The 19,392-nt window shown below is 37.2% G+C and overlaps 1 protein-coding gene and 1 long non-coding RNA gene across 6 annotated transcripts; one reads left to right on the top strand and one right to left on the bottom strand.

The window, feature by feature from the left end:
• Window positions 1-2,172: 2,172 nt before the first annotated feature.
• LOC147867208 (universal stress protein PHOS34-like) lies at window positions 2,173-3,114 on the bottom strand. The gene has a single exon (XM_087314990.1). It carries the CDS (start codon window positions 3,112-3,114, stop codon window positions 2,446-2,448), a length of 669 nt encoding a protein of 222 aa, XP_087171116.1. The 3' UTR covers window positions 2,173-2,445.
• Window positions 3,115-11,540: 8,426 nt separating this feature from the next.
• Window positions 11,541-14,394, top strand: LOC147867207 (uncharacterized). Of its 5 annotated transcripts, none has more exons than XR_015529327.1 (5): window positions 11,541-11,602; window positions 11,642-11,822; window positions 13,364-13,427; window positions 13,640-13,834; window positions 13,993-14,394. It is a non-coding gene; the product is annotated as an uncharacterized LOC147867207 (long non-coding RNA). The 5 variants fall into 5 exon arrangements; XR_015529326.1 differs by having other exon boundaries at window positions 11,642-11,826; XR_015529324.1 differs by lacking the exon at window positions 13,640-13,834.
• The last annotated feature ends 4,998 nt before the right edge of the window (window positions 14,395-19,392 follow it).

Below are 19,392 nucleotides of genomic sequence, written 5' to 3'. Positions count from 1 at the left end.
CTCCTCCTCTCAAGCAATGTTATGGTATTTACTAACAGTCAGCAACGGTTCAAACCACGTCTTAACGGTTTAAACGGTTCACTTTAGTTCAAGATTCACATTTTTTAAACGGTTCGGTTTTGACACTCTCAAACCGAACCGTTGCCAATTGTTAGTACTTACTTAGTACTACAGGTGGTGGTTTTATTCTTTGAACATTTGCGAAGAATATCTCCCTCGATTGATGCTTCTCCAGACATGTCAGAGATGTCTACCATAGGGATAAATGGCCAATTTTGGACTTAGAAGACGTTAATATATCTTTCTTTCTTTCTACAAATCTCTCTATTGTTGTTACGAAGGAGCCACACCAAAATAGTTTGGACCTAATTTCGGATATCCAACAATAAGTGTTGTGTTTCCCTACCCTATGTTTCAGAAGTCTTCTTAGCTCTCTAGGACTTCTTTACCAAGGGGCTTTTTTAGCATGGGGAGGGTACTTGTCTATATAGACAACATGGAGTACTCAGAGTCAAGTGCATTCTAGGAAATCATCTTTCAATACACGTCGGCTATTCTAATTTTCCCTTGTGTGCTCCCTTCCACTTACAATATATTCTTCCTTGATTCTCATTTCATCATAACTTTTCCAACTACTATTGAAGTAACAAGGTATATGTGTGTGCAAATATATTTGTTCTTAAGAATGTGTACTTGTGAAGATGAAGAGCCCAGTAAATACACAAAAGGGCCAAAAAGCACACATGTAATTCTTTATGGAAAGTTTTAGATATAATAGATTTTTAGGTTTGATTTTTTATGGAAAAGTGAGAGGCTAGTCATGATTGATTTCTTTGTGGTATTGGATGTGCCTTGACGGTCTTGGAATTTTAAGAGTTGATGGAATCATGTAGGTTACATGTTGCCTAAGGATCCAAGATAAAGAGAGGGCTAAGTACACAATATTTTTAGAGAAATGCCAAATTCATGTACATCGATCATGGACACAATTTACATAATTAATTATCACAAAATGGTCCAAACTCAAAAGGAATGGGTTAAAAAAGAACTCATTGCAAGAATGAATGGGTACTTAAGAACATGCTTCCGACACGAGCATCTATTAAGATCCCTAAAAAAATCTGCTTGCGAGAGGGAACTATGCACCTTGTTTCGATGTTGGATCCACTTCTTCACCCTCTCAAACCACATTCACATATGCATTTCTCTTGAACCAATGGAGCCAAATAAGAGAACAATTCCATCTCAACTTATGTTGGAACTTCAAATAGGGGAAACCTTCAATAGTCATGACTCATAACCACAATCAACTTGTGAGAGATTCAATGATAGACCCAATAATAATAAGAATAATAATAAGGCGATGTTGGTAAATGGAAAATTGCACAGACAACGTAAATCAAACGAAGAATAGAGACATGATGAATGGCGAAACACACATATCAATAATGAACATGCTGCAATTAGGATAAGGTCAATAGGGAGTCCATTAGGAAAAGGCTTTACTTACGACTCCTTGGATCCATCCTTCCAAACATCAATCCAAAATTACTAGGAAAATGGAAGAACAAAACCTGGGAATAGTTCAACACACTCCATTTTGCACTGATGTGAAGAAAAATAGAGTATACATAAGAGCTAATTGAAGCCATGCATCAAGCCAAACCAAACCAAACCAATGTGAAAACTGACAAGGATAATAATGGAACCCATCCCTTCTACTTCTTCAAATGGGTTGACAAACATTCACCAAAGAGCCACAACTAATAAAGAGATCACTAACAAATTCAATCCTCAAGCATGGGACCCATTCTTCTGTCCCTTCAAATGTTCAAACAACCATTTCATTGCACAACTTGTCAACTACAAACAATGAGAATAACAGAACTAAACTTACACTTCAACAAAGGGACCAATTACTTTATCAAACAACTAATCAGAAAAACCTGAACATTAATCCTCTGGATCAATTATTTACTCTTTAAAATAAATACATCTACCAAACAACACAAATCCTTCTCCAAGATGTTTCTCTACCATTCTTCAAAATATCAAAATTCTAGTGGGAAAACATCCAAGACATCCTCAAATATGGGGTTTCCATCAAAATAACTAGCATTTGAGAAACAAGAGCAAAAATAGAGAGGTTGGTGGGAATCTCCTAGGAAGAAGTCATTGAAGCAAAACATGATTAGAGTTTTACACCTAAGCAAAAAGAAAGAAAATGTTCGAAGTTCACCATACAGCTTTACAGAGATACCAGCGCCGGTGGCAATGACTTATTGACTACCAATCGATCACTGTACTCGAAAGAAAGTAAACATCAAAAACACAAAACCTACATTTGTTCATCAATCTGAGTTCATGACACTCGAGTGCAAGCTGAAAACAGACCCTAGTTTTCATTGTTGATTGGCTTTTTGCCACGCGGGAAAGCACCATACATTATGCTTCCACATCAGCCCTAATCTTCTTTGCACTCCCATTCTCATATTTGTCCTCCTGAGAAATCTCATTTGAAGAAGAATCAATAATCTCTTCTGCTTTCTTCTTTCCTTCTCCTTTCTCTTTCTCTCCCTTTTCTTCATTCTCACTGAGCTTTTGGAACCCACAAGCTTGTTTTTCCTCATCGGGAAAGCGAACTACCACAACAGGGCAATCACAATGATGAACACAATAATCACTGACACTTCCCAAGCGTGCCTTATGTGATTTCTTGACAGCACCAAATCCTCGGCTACCCATAATGACTGCATTCACACCAAGCCTTTCAACTTCAAGACATATCCTCTCCTTCATATCATGGTCTTTCACAATGTGAATCTTGAGAGGAATCTTGGCATCAAGGATGGGTTTAGAAAGATCCGATGCTTTGCTTGAGGTTAGGTCATCGAAGCTTTGTTGTTGGGCTTGTTTATTATCACCAAAATCGACTGATTGCTCCATGGCACCCCAATCAGCACCATAGAGAATACTTGTGGGTTGAACATGGAGAAGAATAACAGTATCGGAAGGTCGAAGATAATTTGCCACGGCCCATCGGACAGCATAGGCACTCTCATCACTTAGATCTACAGCTATTGCCACCTTTCGATTCACAACTTGAGATTCCATCTCGGATTTAATTTCAAAATAATATAATCTGTACAACAGTGTAGACCTTCTTTAACAAAAACAGAGAAGGAAAACCTTAAGTTTGACAGGAAAATTAACTATAAAGCTAAAACCTTTAGGACTAACTATATACCAAACCTCATAAGAAAATGTAACTGTAAAGCCAATACCTTAAGCCTAATACTCATTTTATAGAAAAACGTAGGTGAAAACCAAATCCTAACAATCTATGGGTATTACTACATGACATTCAATCTTGTATTGAAAATGCTAAAAAGAAAAATGAATATAGCATAGTAGCACATACATTATCAAGAAAAAAATGGCTGTAAAGCTAAAATTTTAACCGAATCCAAAGAGTGATACAATAGGAAACTGTAACAGTAAAGCCAAAACCCTAATGATCTACTGCCCCACCTTTCTCCAAAACCCTGATCTTAAGCCTAATTCAAAATGAAAACGGAGACGTGCCTGTAACGCTGAAACACTAAGCCTAACGCTAAAACTCACACTCGACCTAACGCCAACTAAGCTTAATTATAACGTATCCAGAGACGTGGCACTAAAGCTAAAACCCTAACCCTAACTCTAAACCCTAATGGAAACAGATATGCACCTGTGACTCTAACAGCCAAAGCCCTAACGAAAACGAAGCCATAAAGACAAATCCCTAAACACAAAAGGCAGCGACAATAGAGAGCAAAAAAAAGTCCACAAACCTAATGGAAACAAAAAACAAAAACAGCAAAATACCAAAACCCTAAACTCGAAAGGCAATGGAAACAGAAAAAGGGAACAGTCCAAACCCTAGAAGGAAACTAAAAGACCCTAACCATTAAACCCTAACTACTAACCCTAATGAGAGCAGAAACGTACCTCTGGGGAGCTTCCTGCAAAATCGTTTCTGAGAGAATTCGCACAGAGCGTCTGTTATTTCAATACATATGTATATGAAATAAATCAAAATTAGCAAATAATTATATGCTAATTTTTATTTATATATATATATATATATATAATTATTTGCTAATTTTTATTTATATATATATAATTATATACTTATAGTCAGATATACATAAAGATAAAGACAAAAACCTAGAAAATATTATTATTATAATTTATTATTATAAATAACTAATTAGATACATATTTATTAGATTTTATGTGTATATATGTACATATATACATATGTATATAAAGGCAAATAAATAAATAAGTAAAACAATATATATATATATATAAGCATAATAAATAACTAATTAATATTTATTTGAATTTTATTTAATACTTGGGACCATTGATTTTGGATAGAGAAGAAACAAAGAAACTCTCCACACAAAAAACCCTAAAAATCTTATTCTTTGTCGTCGATCCTTGGCATGGCCGCCCTAAACCCTAAACCCCTAAACCTTAGTTTGATTGTTGTCATCAATCCATGGCATGGCTACTCTAAACCCTAAACCTTAGTTTGATTATTGTCATCGATACCTGGCATTGCCACTCTAAACCCTAAACCTTAGTTTGAGAAATTGGATATTCAATGATAAGAAAACTACCTCCACTTCTACATATTTCCGGGGCTTTGTTGCGATCACGTTGTGTCTTTTTTTCCTCTCTTTTCGGGTTCCATGAATAATGGTCATGTCGCATTTAACACCTTAGTTTCGAGTATTCATGCTTTGATTGTTTCGAGAGTATTCATGCTTTGATCGAAGAGAATCATCAGTCAAAACATCGAGCTCGATGGATGAACGAAATATTCGTAATGAAGTTCAATTCGGGGCACACACTTCGAGTTTGCTCAAAGTCATCGAGTCTTCATATTCAAGAACAAAATATGATTTATGTTTTTTTTATCGATGGTTAACGACTCTGGCTGAGAAGATATATAAGCACTCTGTTACATTAATGTTGTGGCCTAGTTTTCTTACTTGTTCTAATGTTTAGCAATCATAAGATCAATAAACGAAGAGATGATTTTAATTTAGTCAAGTCGATGTAATATTAATCTTCCTATGTTGACTAGGCAACACAATCACTACAATCTAATATTGTCTATAAACTCCCAATCAATATCGTGCAATTAACCTACACTCTCAATTCAAGCTAGAATATGATAATTAACACTTATCAAGACATAGGGAATAATACAAAGATCGAGAGAGAGAGATTAACAAACATACGGAAGTAAAGCTAAAAAGAAGTCCATTTTCGTTTTGGTTTATAACATTAGTGTGGCCATAAATAGGTTTATAACATTAGTGTGGCCATAAATATGCACCTTCTTAATATGATTTCTAAAGGTCCACTTCCCAACTATGTAGTCCTATAACTATATTCTTCAAACGAGCTTGTTTGAATATGATTTGAATCCACGTTGATGGCCCCACATCACCATTGAACTGAGTTAAAAGGTTGTGATCATCCACCTCTCTGTGTGATTGCAAACTGTGTTGTGTTGTATTTTGACATAGTTGGAGGGTTGGTTTCTTACTTGGATTACCATACATTGCAATTTGCAATACATGCACTCTCTTAATCGAAAATCAATTTCATTATTTTTCTTTTTCTTTTCTTTTTGGTCTCCTTCTTTACCACCAATCCATTGGGGGGAGATGGCCATGATGGCTCCATCCACTTCAACAATCACATTCCTATTTCTAATAGTTCCAATATTATACATCTTGGCACACAAATAACATTATCATATCATCATAATCTTGTTATGTTCATACTTTTAGTTCAAGCAATATTATTATTTTGGCACCTTTTTCCAAACTTAACTTTGCCTTGCATCAAAGCATCGCCTTTCTCAACAACATCCCAAAGTACTTGTAAATGCAAATACATCTCAACTTTGATTTTGGAGAAATATAAATGTTCTTATCAAACTTCTCTAATATTGTTGGTTGTAGCAACATATTTCTCATTCGCAAACTTAAACTCCAAGCAATATGAATGCTCACACACACAATTATGAGATTCGATGCCTTTCTTTTCTAAATTTACTTATGAATTTACAATAAAAACCCCAAGTTTAAATAAAAGATTTTACCATATGATATGATAAATGAATAAAAGGCATCTAGGTAACAACTACTTGATTAGAATGTTGGAATCATCTTCAATTGTTGATCCAATCTATTAATGTTCATGAATTGGTATCAAAGCAATATGTGAGAGAATTCGTTTTTGTTTTGTCCTCGTTTCTTCATATAAATGCCATAGATCTAGGATGAACTCTTTTGAAGAAACCCCAATTTGGGAAGGATACTTATGGAGAAAATATATATAAATTTGGATCTTCAATCAACATAAGATAAATAGCTACATACATACTTCTCTCATACTAAATTATGAAGTGAGATGCCTCCATATTCATTCTAGGTGTGAAGTATATATACATATGTATGTACGTATGTATTAGAAGGATATATTCATCAATAAATCTCCATATCTTATAGTTCAAACTTTACACATTATTTTATTAGAAGGATATATTTTGCTCTAGTGTGGACATCCTTAGTGTCAATGAACGTTATTAATACTCATCAAACATGTGCTTGTAAATTTTACACAATTAAGGATTAGGAGAGCATTTATTTTGAAAATTCCTATACATACGTTATTCTATAAAGAGACCGTCTTTAGTATATCCTACAAAATAAACATACATGTTTATATACATTGTGCAACATTTCAATGTAAGCATTCTTTTGGCATATTTAGACATCAAAATGTCCACATTTCCAAGGACTTTGTAGCAATGTAAAACAAGTTTAGGAAACTTAAAATGTTTGGATTTTGGTTCGAGTAAAACACAATAAACTTGCAAGCTTCTAATAAAAAATACTACTTTGTAGCGATCAATATATCTAATAATACCCCTAGATTTTAAATTCATACTATAGAGCAAATACCAAAAAAGGCAGGTGTTTTACTTTGTTCTTGTTTTTCAACAATGAAAAGTTTTTTATTACAATTCTAGCCCAACTACTACACAAATGAAACCAACACTTGTCATCGCCCAAGTTCATCGTAGGCGAAATTTGAGAGATGCATGCTAACCATTTGAGCTTGCTTCTTAGGCATCCACGAATAGAAAAAGGAGTTTCCCCTTTCTCTCTCGAAGGAGTCTAACTTGGGCCTTATAGGGTATGTGTGTGAGAGAGACTCCCAAACTTGTTTAGGGAAAAGTATCTACAATCAACTTCACTCTGATAACTTGTGCAACAACATGGACGCAATATTTCAAATAGCAAACAATTGGATGGGCTCTAATATGTATTGATATGTTCCCCATTCAACCAAGAACAGGGTTTTATAATTAGGTGCAACATATATGAATCTAGGAAGGGGGCACATTTTTCCGATACAAAACTATCTGGTGATTCTTGTGAAAGTCTACAAACTAGCTATGGTATAACGATACAAATGAACATAAATTTACCACATTAGGCCACCAACCATAGAAAAATAGCATGGATATTTTTGTTATTAAGTTCAAGCATTGTGGACATCAAGTAAATGGCAACAATGCCTTGCACCTGTGTAACCACATAATCGGCATTGAGCTCATTACAAATTTACAATGAGGGAGATGGGTAATGGTTCTTGATCCTTATCATTGACCACATGAACTAATAAGACACCAATTATGTGCCAATAGGTGATGGACAATGTAACAATCAAGAGATGGGTGGCAAACGCAATACATTGATTTCCCATTGCATCATTCAAAAGACCAAGCACCACACCATAAAATTACATCATAGGACCTTGCACCATACATACTTCACTCACATCATACCATACATCATCACAAATGACATTAGGTTTTTACGCACACAACTCCTGCCCATTTGGCACCTAAATGACTAGGAAAACTAGAAGAGGGCAATAAAAAGGAACTAGGATCATACATTTTGAAATTACTCCCACCTCAACACTAGTATGCAAATGGAAATATCTAGCAATATAGCTAGCAATTCAATTTCAAATCCTCAAAAGTTAGCTCCCACAAAATGATCAATTAAATGCACGCATCTTTGACAATAACTTTGTTGCTTCATCATCAATGTATACACTTGTGGAATGCAATATTAATCAACAATAATTATTAATAAAACCCTTAATCTTAATTTGTTTTAACTTGGCAAGTGTATCAATCAATGCACTCATCTTTGAGAATATCTTTCATTTCATCGATGTATACACTCGTGGAATGCAATATCAATCAACAATAATGATCAATAAAACCCTTAATTCGAGCAACTTCTTATCTTAGCATACTTGTGTTTCACATTCCGCTTGTGATTACTAAATCTTTGTAATTAAAATTGCATATTTATAACAAGGTTTATCAAATTCTTTATAATATCACTTCACTACTAAGTTTACACAATATGATGACAGATGGTGACACACACCGAAAGTTATACATTTGATGCCAACATATGAGATTGTGGCATTAACGGATACAACGGTATAATTTAATTTGAAGTTGGCAACTCTGAACAAACAATTGAATTTGAAATTCCAAATGATAACGAGTCCTTTGGAAAGCAAACTTCGGATCCCTTTCAATTGAGTCTCATAAAACTAGACAACTATTTATATTATTATGCATAGACATAATAGTTGATAGTTTCTCTTGACCGACACTAGTATAAATGTTTCTATGTCGGCCAACTAGATTATCAATACCAGCATATATTGATTGATTTGATTAACTAGGTGCCCTTTTGATTTTGATGATAGCGGCAATATTAGATAGATCATTTAAGTAGTTCTACTAGTTATGTGTGGGTGAAAGGGTGGAGTGTGAAGGGATGGAGCAAAGCCTCCCTCAAGCTCTCATTCCACCTCCCTTCTTCAGGCTAACCCAACACACACACACACACACACACATGTTATTATTACAACATTTTATAATCATAAACTATTTGATATTTTAGATAATAAATTGATGGATTTAAGTAAGAGATTTAAAAATTAACATAGTACAATTTAGGATCAAAGTACCTGAGCAAGCCAATATGCACCAAACACGAGGGTTGGGACCCAAGTAGTGTAAGCATAGACATCGGATGCATAGGGCCGATATTGGGCAAAAATGTTGGTTGGGATGGACGGATCGAGAATCGTCCACCGACGCAATGCTTGCCCCGTCAATGCCGGGATGATCGGCTTGATAGATGAAGATGCTGCCATTATATTAAATCAACATGTACATACAAAATCTCTAGGTTTAATGTCCTCTTTCAATTTAAGTAGGACATTATTCAACATGTACACATATAATCTCTCTGTAATGTCCTCTTCAATTTAAAGCAATAAATTATTATTATTATATATATAGTGGATTAAAATGTTACCTATTCTGTATGTAATTATCTAGAGCATACGTTTCCCAATTTGTCTAGTCCTAATGCTACTATTCTATTTTGAGAAAGTCTAGAAAGTTGCCTTTTTTTAATGTTTTATAGAATATATGTATATTGTATCACACGTTTAACTAGTTATTCTTCCATATGTACTAAGATTCCATGACTATTTGGCACCCTCACTGATTTAGTCATTATGTTACTCTCATGTCAACACGTTCTAATAATCTTCGTGGAGAACCCACCTCGTTCAGCAATCGATTCTTCTTGTGTCCCCATAGCCTGCTTGCAAGAATGGATTAGATGACATCTTTACTTTTCCGTAGAGCTTATTGAGCAATTCGTTAGTATCATGGGTTGCAAACCGTTAGTTGCTTTGCCTTTGCTCTTCTTATGTATAATGTGCCAACCTAGTATGCACAATGCATGGTAATGTATGGTATTGTATGGTAATGTCTACCATACCAACATGGAATCCTATATGGTGATAGTGAAAATTTGAACACACATACCCAAACTTTTGACCTATCCAATCCTAGGCTACCACCTTGTCATGCATCACAACTACCAAGTGTATTTTCACCCCCCTTATCATCAATGATATACCACCTCAATGAAGAATGTGATATTGTATAATACCAATGCGACTTGCTTAGCACGATCGTCGCAAGAAAGATGATAGGATAATTACTTGAAGTAAATTCAGGCTTTGCCAACATCTTTTATTGTTAAACTCCTATATAGTTAGTATCGTACCTTCCCTAATTACATTTGTGCACACATAGGTATAGCTAACAAGATGATGTCAACATGAGTGAGTCATTGCGATATTCAATGGAATAGTAATCTTATCAACAAAACATTTTGCCCCAAGAACATACAAACATGACACGACTACCTCTATATGTGATAGCCACTAAAAGTGTTTTTCGACTAAGCCACAATTGCGGATAGGATAAATGTTGGAACATCATCATGCCAAGTAGGTGATGTGGAAAATGGACATCTATAGTGCATTGTTGCTCTTAAATAAATCAGACCTTTTTTCTCAATGATGGTTTGGTCGAGCATCACCATAGAGAGAATGTGTTAGCGCTCCAAGATGGCAAATTAAATCATATTGGCTGAAGCAACCCCTTTTGGTCAAGCATATCTAGGCTTTTCTTGAGCTTGTGGCCCTATTCTCAGGTGAAACACAAATAAGGCAATTGGAGAGATGCATTTATATATGCAGGTAGCCGTTTTGGCGAACTTCTCCAACCAAAAATTGTAGGCATGCTAGGAAGCAACAATGGTGGAAGTAAATCAAAGATCACATAATTCATGGAAGGTCCAAGCGCGAAACAAGGTTTGATTAAGTGTCTTGTGGCAAGAAAGGAAAGTATTGTAGCTAGTGCCCAAACATGCGTACATATCATACAATGAACAAACAAACCATGACTAGTGCATATTATTAGATAACATTGTCTCTACATTAAGTAGCCTATTGGGTATTGGTTGAGAGAGGGTTAGATGTAATGAGTAACGACGCATATACCAAACTAGGAAGATATAATACATACTCACTCACACCCCCTATTTGCGCATATTCATGCAATGGTTGTTATGTTTGTTGAACACACATGCATCGAGGCTCTCACCAGGCTTCTCTTGTTTCCCATTTGGCATACACAAAAGAACCACCAGAAGTAGATGTGTAAAGGGCCCCAACGAGATTCATTGTTAATTCGGGCAAGTAGGAACCACGCTGAAAAGAGTAGGGTAAAATGTCAGTGTGATTAATTGATGGTAAGTCAGAGGTTTTAACTGGGAATCGGTAATGGTTCGGATTTGGCTTAACCGGTTTGACCTTGTCCAAAACCAAACCGGTTAAGCCTTAACCGGTTTGAGGGTTTCCAAACTTGAGCCGAACTGAACCGGTTCCTAAACTGGTCAAGGCTAACCGGTTAGGCCAAGCCGATTGAGCCTTAACAGATTTGGAAACCGGTTTTTGCCCAAATCGGTTCGGCTCGGCTCGGCTTCAGCGATCCCAAACCGAGCTAAAACAGGGGAAGAAGCAAAACAGTGGGGAGCTGGAGAACAGTTGAAAGCAAAACAGGTTCGTGCGTCTCTATTCTTTTTCAACTTTGTCATCCTCAAAGCTCGATCATCATGACCATGATCATCAAGGAGATGTCAAACTGTCTCTCTTTGCAGGATTTCTCAATGTGATTCTTCCTGTCATCGATTCTCCTTCCTTCCGTTTCTTTCCTGGGAATGAGAAAAAGAAGAAGAGGACTTCCCTCGGTTTGATCTGATGAACTTCTTGTTCAGAATTCCTATGTAAGTTCACACTCTTTCCTTCAATTCATATTTCGTGAGTTTCTGTGGAAGATCATAGTTTCTTTCCTTAGTTTCTTTCCTTAGTTCCTTAATCTCATCAAAGACCATGTTTGACCAAAATCTCGTTTTCGTGCGAGATACCTCAGCACTTAAACCCTAGCTTGCCAAAAGTTTAGCAGTTGTGAACGTGATGTCGATTTTGGTATGAAATAAGTTTCTTCATTTGCATTGTGTAATGGAAAAGCAAAATGAGAGAATAATTAATAACAGGGTTTTAAAAAGTAGGTCTTTTGAAGGGGGGGGGGGACTTGGATCTTCATTGCTTAGAGAGACATAAAATGAAAGATTAACCATGTCATAACACTTCATTTTTCTTATGGGAAAGTTGGATGCGTGGAGAGGGAAAAATAAAGAAATAGAGATTCAAGTGTTCCAAAGTAGTTGAATAGATAGAAAGTAAGGAGAGACTGGGTTATGGTTGCTGCATGTGATGCAACAAAGTGATGGATAAGTTCATCTTGTTGAATATGACAATGTGTGAGAAGCTTTTATGTATCCGCTTGATGGTCACCAAGATGGTCACAATTTTTAATCCTCTTTCTCTAATCGAGATCACGTCCATGGGACAAAAGGGCTGCAATTGCAATATGTCGATGCAAGAGGTTATTAGCCTTGTTTGTAGAGATTAGACTTCAGTGACCTCCCTGCATCTTTCCCTCAGATCTCTCTGTAATAACAGCAGTTGATGCAGACATTCAACATCAGAGAAAAGGGTATTCATGTAACCCTTTTTGGAACTCTTTTTTCCTCTTTTCGAGGTGTTTGTCACTTGTACTAACAGGTTAGATCATGGGTAGAGTCGGCCTTTTATGCCAACAAACCCCTCCATGGACCTTTAAAAACGCAATCCAAACTTTTCATACTAGGCATCCAGACAATTATATCTTGCATTCCAACATTTTGAGCAAAAGAATGCCTGTATTATATGGACGAACTATCTTTCACAGATTTCTTTAGGCTGCTAATCACTAATATATTCATACAACTACATATTGCATTCCAATCTTTTTGAGCAAACGACTGCTTGTATTATATGGAAGAATTATCTTTCTCAGTTTTATTTAGACCTCTAATCTCAACATTCATGGAGCACTCTGAGTGTAACTGACACATTGCTGGGCATCACCACTCAAGCATCTTCATTCAGCAAGGATGTCTTTCATCAAATAATAAGTAGAATGTAAAATATTTGATGCAAGATAGTCCTTATGGAAGTGATGCAAATATTTTCTACTTTCAAGTTTCTGTGTGATCGAGGGAGTACCCTAACAAAGCCATACACATGATTGAATTCTACAATATTGTTTGAATCACTTTGTTAAGTGTTATGATGTGTTGTAACTTATCGGATGATCATGGTTTTTTTTACTGGAGTTGACAGAGTGGCAGACAGATTTATATAATGGTATTTATCCACCAAAATTTGGTGGAAGGGAGAAAGTTTTGAGCTTCCATTAATCTCTTTATTGTTGCCTATGCAGGATGCCATTCTATAGTGGAAGTAAACTCAGGCTTATAGTTTATCTATGGACCTCAGGTACAAAGGTATGATCAGACCAGAACATTTATGTAATTGTTATGCTAAGAAGTGGATGAGGCAAATGTTTGGCTGTGTTAAAAGAGTTAACCATTGTGATAAATGGCTTCAGATTATTCGGGGTGTTTTTAGGCAAAGGCTAATCCCAAATTTGATCAATATGGGCTCAAAAGTGTTAGACATGTCAGAATAATAACTGTTATATTATCATTGTTCTCAGGGTACAGACTATATTTATGAAACATACACAGACCTTCACCTGTGAGCTTTCACAATCTGTAGACCAGAATCTGGTTCATTATAGGTTTATCAACTGGTGGAGATATCAAAATCTCAGTGAAACAAAGCATTGTATGCGTTGCAGCTAAAGCTTACTGCAATAATATGTGAACATGCAGCGACTTGTAATGCTGTGGTAAGCATCATTTTCCATTTAAAGCTATATAATGCTATATAATGTTTGAATTGGGAAATTTAACGTGAGGATTTTAGAATTCTCTCTTTGGTGAGCGAAGTTATGAAGAATCTGTCTTTGTGAATTGCTTTAATGAAGAATCTTTCTATTCATTTCAGGCTCAATCACTGGCAATGATGCTTTCGAAGGTTGAACAGCTATTTCTGGCAGTGACACCAAAAGATACTATTTGCTGATGACAGTAAGGACCAAGCTGATTTTGAGATCTTGATTCTTCTGACATTCCATTATCTATATAAAATTCTGCTGAGTCCTTGTCTATCAAGGTTCAGACACTTGAGCCTGTCAATTCGAACAAAACAAATATCTATACATCAGGATTTAGGTTCTGATGGTTGGAGGTATCAACATGAGAAGATAGTCCTCATTCATCGCCAGTGACAATAAGGACCAAGCTTATTTTAGATACTTGATTCTTCTGATATTCCCTTATCTACATAAAATTGCAAATGATACAAAGCTCCAATTTTGAAATACCCAATGCAATTGCAAATTTCCTATTAGAGATGCTAGCATTGGTGAATTGAGCCTTATTCGACAGAATTGCAAATTTACACAAATGAGACATGGCCAGTTTGTCTCAAAAAAGAAGCATCAAGTTAAAGAAGATTTTATAGATAATTTCTAGATCAAATGTTAGGGAGAAGGATTTTATGTATATGTTGTGATGGGATCATGTCGATATATTGTCTCCCAATTGAATTGAGTTAAGAGGCAGATTGATATTGTTGATTTCTTGTTCCAATATGGATTAGATTCAAACCATCTTTTCCATGTGTGAATGCAAGTGCATGGTTTGATTTGATTGCTTCATTGACATCTTCATAGTTATTGTCACCATTTGCTAGAATATCTCCCTTCAACTTTGTCCTTGGATACAAAAGTTCATGGCCTCTTATTATACTACCACAATATATATGCATATAATATTGAGCTCCACTCAATTTCAAGATCATGTCTTAACAATGGAGAGGAGGGTGATTGCCCTTTTCATGATTAATTTTATTAGATATAGGGGTGAGAAGAGGTAGCATGAAGTTCTTTGGGTCTTTCTACCAACCACATCTCGTACTTGGTAGAGTTCTTCCTCTGTCATAAACAAGACCTGGGATCTCGTTCCTTCTTCACCCCACCAAAAGGCGATTGGTTGCCTGTGGATATTCAGGTGAAGCATAATGCCGACAACTCCATCAATCGAATTAAGGTTCGGCTTGTGGCAACAGGATATGTGTAGACACAAGGGATCGATTATGAAGAGACATTTGCCCTAGTGGTGAAGATGACTACCATTCAGACTATGATCGCGCTTGTTGCAGCAAAAGGGTGGCCCCTCCATCAAATAGATGTAAAGAACGCCTTTCTACAAGGCGAATTAGACGAGGTGTACATGATTCAACCACCTGGATTCGAGTTGAGTACGCACCCAATTGTTGTCTGTCGACTCAAAAAGCCTCTCTACGATCTCAAACAAGCACCGAGAGCATGCCATTCGAAAATAACCCAATATCTTCAGCAAATCGGCTTTTGAATGTCCAAGTTCGACAATTCTCTATTCATTTGAAACTATTCTAGAGGACAATTATTCATCATAATCTATGTGGACGACTTGGTCATTGGAGGAGAGCACATCGTGGACATCGAACACACCAAGAAGCTACTCTCCGATTAATTCGAAATGATCGATATGAAGGAGCTCCATTACTTTCTAGGAATAGAAGTAATTCGGACCCTTGACGGCATTTTGATATCTCAAAGACAGTATATCCTCAATCTTCTCTTCAAGTTTGGGATGACAGAGTGTAAGTCCATAGCAACCCCCCTCGATCGTAATCAAAAGATCGATGCCGACTCTTGAACTACAGAATGCGAGCCGACCTAGTACCGTCAACTAGTCGACAACTGCACATGAGGGGGAGAACCTGTGCTGATACAGGGAGAACCGGAATGGAAACAACAAAAACAGGAGTCAGAAAGAAGGAAAAGACCAAAACAAGGGGAGACTAGAAGAAAAACGGAGCCGAATCGACTAAAGAAGTCGGCACATCTGAACAAGTCAGAACAAGTGGCGACGACAGTAGAGTCAAGAAGGATAGAGCCGACAGGAATGAGAAGGCCAAGACTCTGACGTGGTCCGATGTGGTGAAGGGCATGAAGGTTGAAGACGAATTGGAGACAACCAATTTGGACAAGAGTTGGATCGAATCGGAGGCAACCAATTCGGAAGAGGAGTTCGGTTTGGAGGAGCCGAAGGCAACAAAAGTCGACACCGACACTGACACGGAGGAAGTCATAGTAGCAAAGGAATTGAGATGGGCCTTGAGCAGACAAGACGACCGAGAAGGTCGAGGAGCGCGGAACTGGATGGGTCGTGGGAAGCGCGACCGGACGGGACGAGGAGCGCGAGCAAGGTGGGAAGATGCCATGAGAAGTCGGAGGGAAGGACCGACAAACATTGACACCTCGATCCGACCTCAAGTTGAGCTTGAGGGGGGGGGGGTGTTGAGTGGACAAACTCAACTAGATCTGGATCGGTATCAGAGAGACGGATCGGATTGTAATCGGTAGGTCGTTAGAGGCCTACAATCTTATCTTAGTACGTAGGCATATTCCTTGGAGTTGGTGTCAGTCGCTCGTATGAGCATTGAAGTACATGTTAGTCCTTTAAGGATTTCTATAAAGAAGTGTTCTGTAGGACATTGTGTCATACAAAGTGTTATTATTTTGAATTGAGTTTATGTTGTTCTGCTCTCTCCGTCTCTCCCACTCTCCGTTTGTGTGATTCAAGCTTCCATTAAACTTGTGTGTATTTTCTGTTGCTATTCGAGTAAACTGGTTTGTCAAAGCTTCCGTATATTAACTTTGACACAAAGTCTCACTCTTCAGAAAGATAATGAGACTGAGATATCAGGATGGCTCCAACATGGTAGAGCACTTGAATGCTTTCCAAGGACTAATAAACCAAACTACCTCTCTAGAAGTGCCTCTGGCCGACAAGGTACTTGCATTGTTGTTGTTGGGATCCCTTTTGGATAGTTGGGAGAAGATCGGGTAACCTTGGATAGGCAAGATGATTAAGGGTGGCTCCCAACCACCCATAAAGCTACTAGAGTTGGTGGAATTTGCAAAGGTAGCTAGTTACCCACAAAATAAAACTAAGAACCTTGTTGGTTCAAAGTGAAGGTGATGGTGATGGTGAAGAGTTCAATGTTTGTATAGTCCATCACAACCTAGGTTATCAATTGTTGTACGAGTGTTGAAAAATTCCAAATGAACCACTAGAATTCACGAAAACTAGGAAGGATTGAACATCATTGCCAAACTCAAATCATGGCAGACTTCTTTTTACTTGAGGAATTCCACCATCTGACTGAACTTGGATTTTTCTAGTTTGGGTGTGGAGCTTGAGGAGTTCTTATTTCTTGTCTACGTCTAACACCTTGCACTTAAAGGTGCTAATGCTAGTGCTTGAATGTACATACCAATCTTAACCCCTTGGAGGGGAGTCATTCAGGTGTTGGGGATTGAAGTGGGGTATGTAGGCCTAGGGATGGGCATTTCAAGGTGAGATAGGGTTATCGTTCATGATGAAGCCAATTTTGACCTATGGGACCAAATCAACATATCACCTTGTATGTAACTCCTTGACAAGGGGAGTTACTACTCTAAATTAAAAACTCTCGATGTGAAAATAATGCATGCATATACGTGCTCACCCCGCTATGCAGAAATTTCAGTATGGTTCACTCACATTATCATCTCGTTTAACAAATAATCATATTTCTCATAAATTACCTTATTTACTAAGCATGTGATAAGCAAGTGATACTCATCCTCCCACTAGGTTTGATGACATGTTGAAGTGGTTGAATATTTAAAGGACATAAGTGGATATCTTGCATGAGGTTGCATGAGGTTGGTTATCTCAAAAACATACCGAAGACGAAGAAGTTTAATGCAACATGCTTCTCCAATGGTGAAAAGGGTGATATTATGAAGGATTGCTCGAGGAACATGATACCAAAGACAAATAGTTCTAGCAAGACTTCATGAGAAAGCCTAAGTCAGTTAACAATTTTGTCTATGAGCTTGAGTTGTGGGTAGCGATGGAAGAAATGTCTCAAAGTTGCATTGGTTGGATAATAGAAGAGTGGTGATGCCATTCTAGAGACTTGTGAGTTGTTGGCAAGAGGAGCCTTTATTGATGTTGAAGGACAAATTCCATGTTAAGTACTTGTGCTTTTGGAAGTGTTGATCCAAAAAGATATGATTCAAGATTAGAATAGAAGAGATGTGACAAGTTGCTTGAATAGCTAGATTAGGGATGTTGAGATATTTGTTGTCTACAATCTCTAGCATTTTTGGGGTTGTTTATACCCACATATATCATTATAGTAGCTTGAGGTGCAACATTGAGCGCACGCCATAATCTTGATTTGAGCTATATTTCTTACGAATGTTGTGATGTGGAAGCGAATTGTTGTTGCCCTCACCTAGCACACTAGTAATGACTAACTTCATTGACCTTACAATTGTCTATGCTAGTAGTAGGGTCATACTCCTTGCAACCTCCAAACTTCTCATCGTCACGTCTTCCCAATGCTCTCGACCTTCACTTTACCCTTTTTTTTACCCCTCCCCCATCCTTACACCTCTACCTTCAACCCCATGTTACCTTGACACCATGGCTTCACCATTCCTCTCTTCATTCCCCTCTCAATCCATTTGACCATTGGACACTGATATGGTGTTGCTTCCAAAGAAACAATGAATACGATTCCCAAAAAGGGCTCCCAACCAATTACGATATTTAACTTGTAGAGAAACATTGTCTTGTAGTTGTCCCACGAGTGTGCGCAATGCTGGCCATTTAGCAAGCTTTTGTAGTCGGTCCCTATCTATAATAGAACTTTATGTATTTTAACTGGAATAGAGATGTAAACCCTTGAAATAAGACAAATGGGGGTCAATTTTGGTGATGTGATATAGGGTACAAAAGGATGCTCTAAAATGAGCTCATTGAAAACAAAATAATCGAGAGAGAACATCCACACACATATAATCACGATATCTCTCCATCACACATAATTATAATGCATTGCCTAATACCCACCCCATTTAAGTGGGACAATTTGGTATATTGTTGTTAAGACAAGCTAATTATTAAAGAGTAGTGATTAATGCATTGTCTAATACCCTACTTATCCCCATTTACTCTCATTTTAGAGATTGATGAAGAGAATATTTAGTGATTAACAATTAATTGAGATGACAATTGTTGACCTAAAGTTGACCCAAGACAACATATTATGTCACCACACAAGTCTAAGAATCGGCCAAGAAGAAACTCTTGTAGCCAATGTTGTTCGCTATACATTGCACAAGTAACATCTGGCTTGACGTAGGGTCAAGCAAGTAAGCATACACAGAAGTTGACACAAAGTCAAGAGAATCAGGGGATGCAACCCAACAAAGTGTTGGGTGGTCAAACGAATGGACAT

This window comes from Azolla caroliniana, unplaced genomic scaffold (genome assembly GCF_043228905.1).
Source record: "Azolla caroliniana isolate FFs.n. ecotype wild unplaced genomic scaffold, voAzoCaro1.0.p SCAF_2, whole genome shotgun sequence".
Taxonomy (NCBI): Eukaryota; Viridiplantae; Streptophyta; class Polypodiopsida; order Salviniales; family Salviniaceae; genus Azolla; species Azolla caroliniana.
This window is presented reverse-complemented; position numbering and strand designations above follow the sequence as displayed.

Coding starts and splice junctions, on each gene's coding strand:
- LOC147867208 (XM_087314990.1), bottom strand. CDS start 3,114: ATGGAATCTCAAGTTGTGAATCGAAAGGTGGCAATAGCTGTAGATCTA.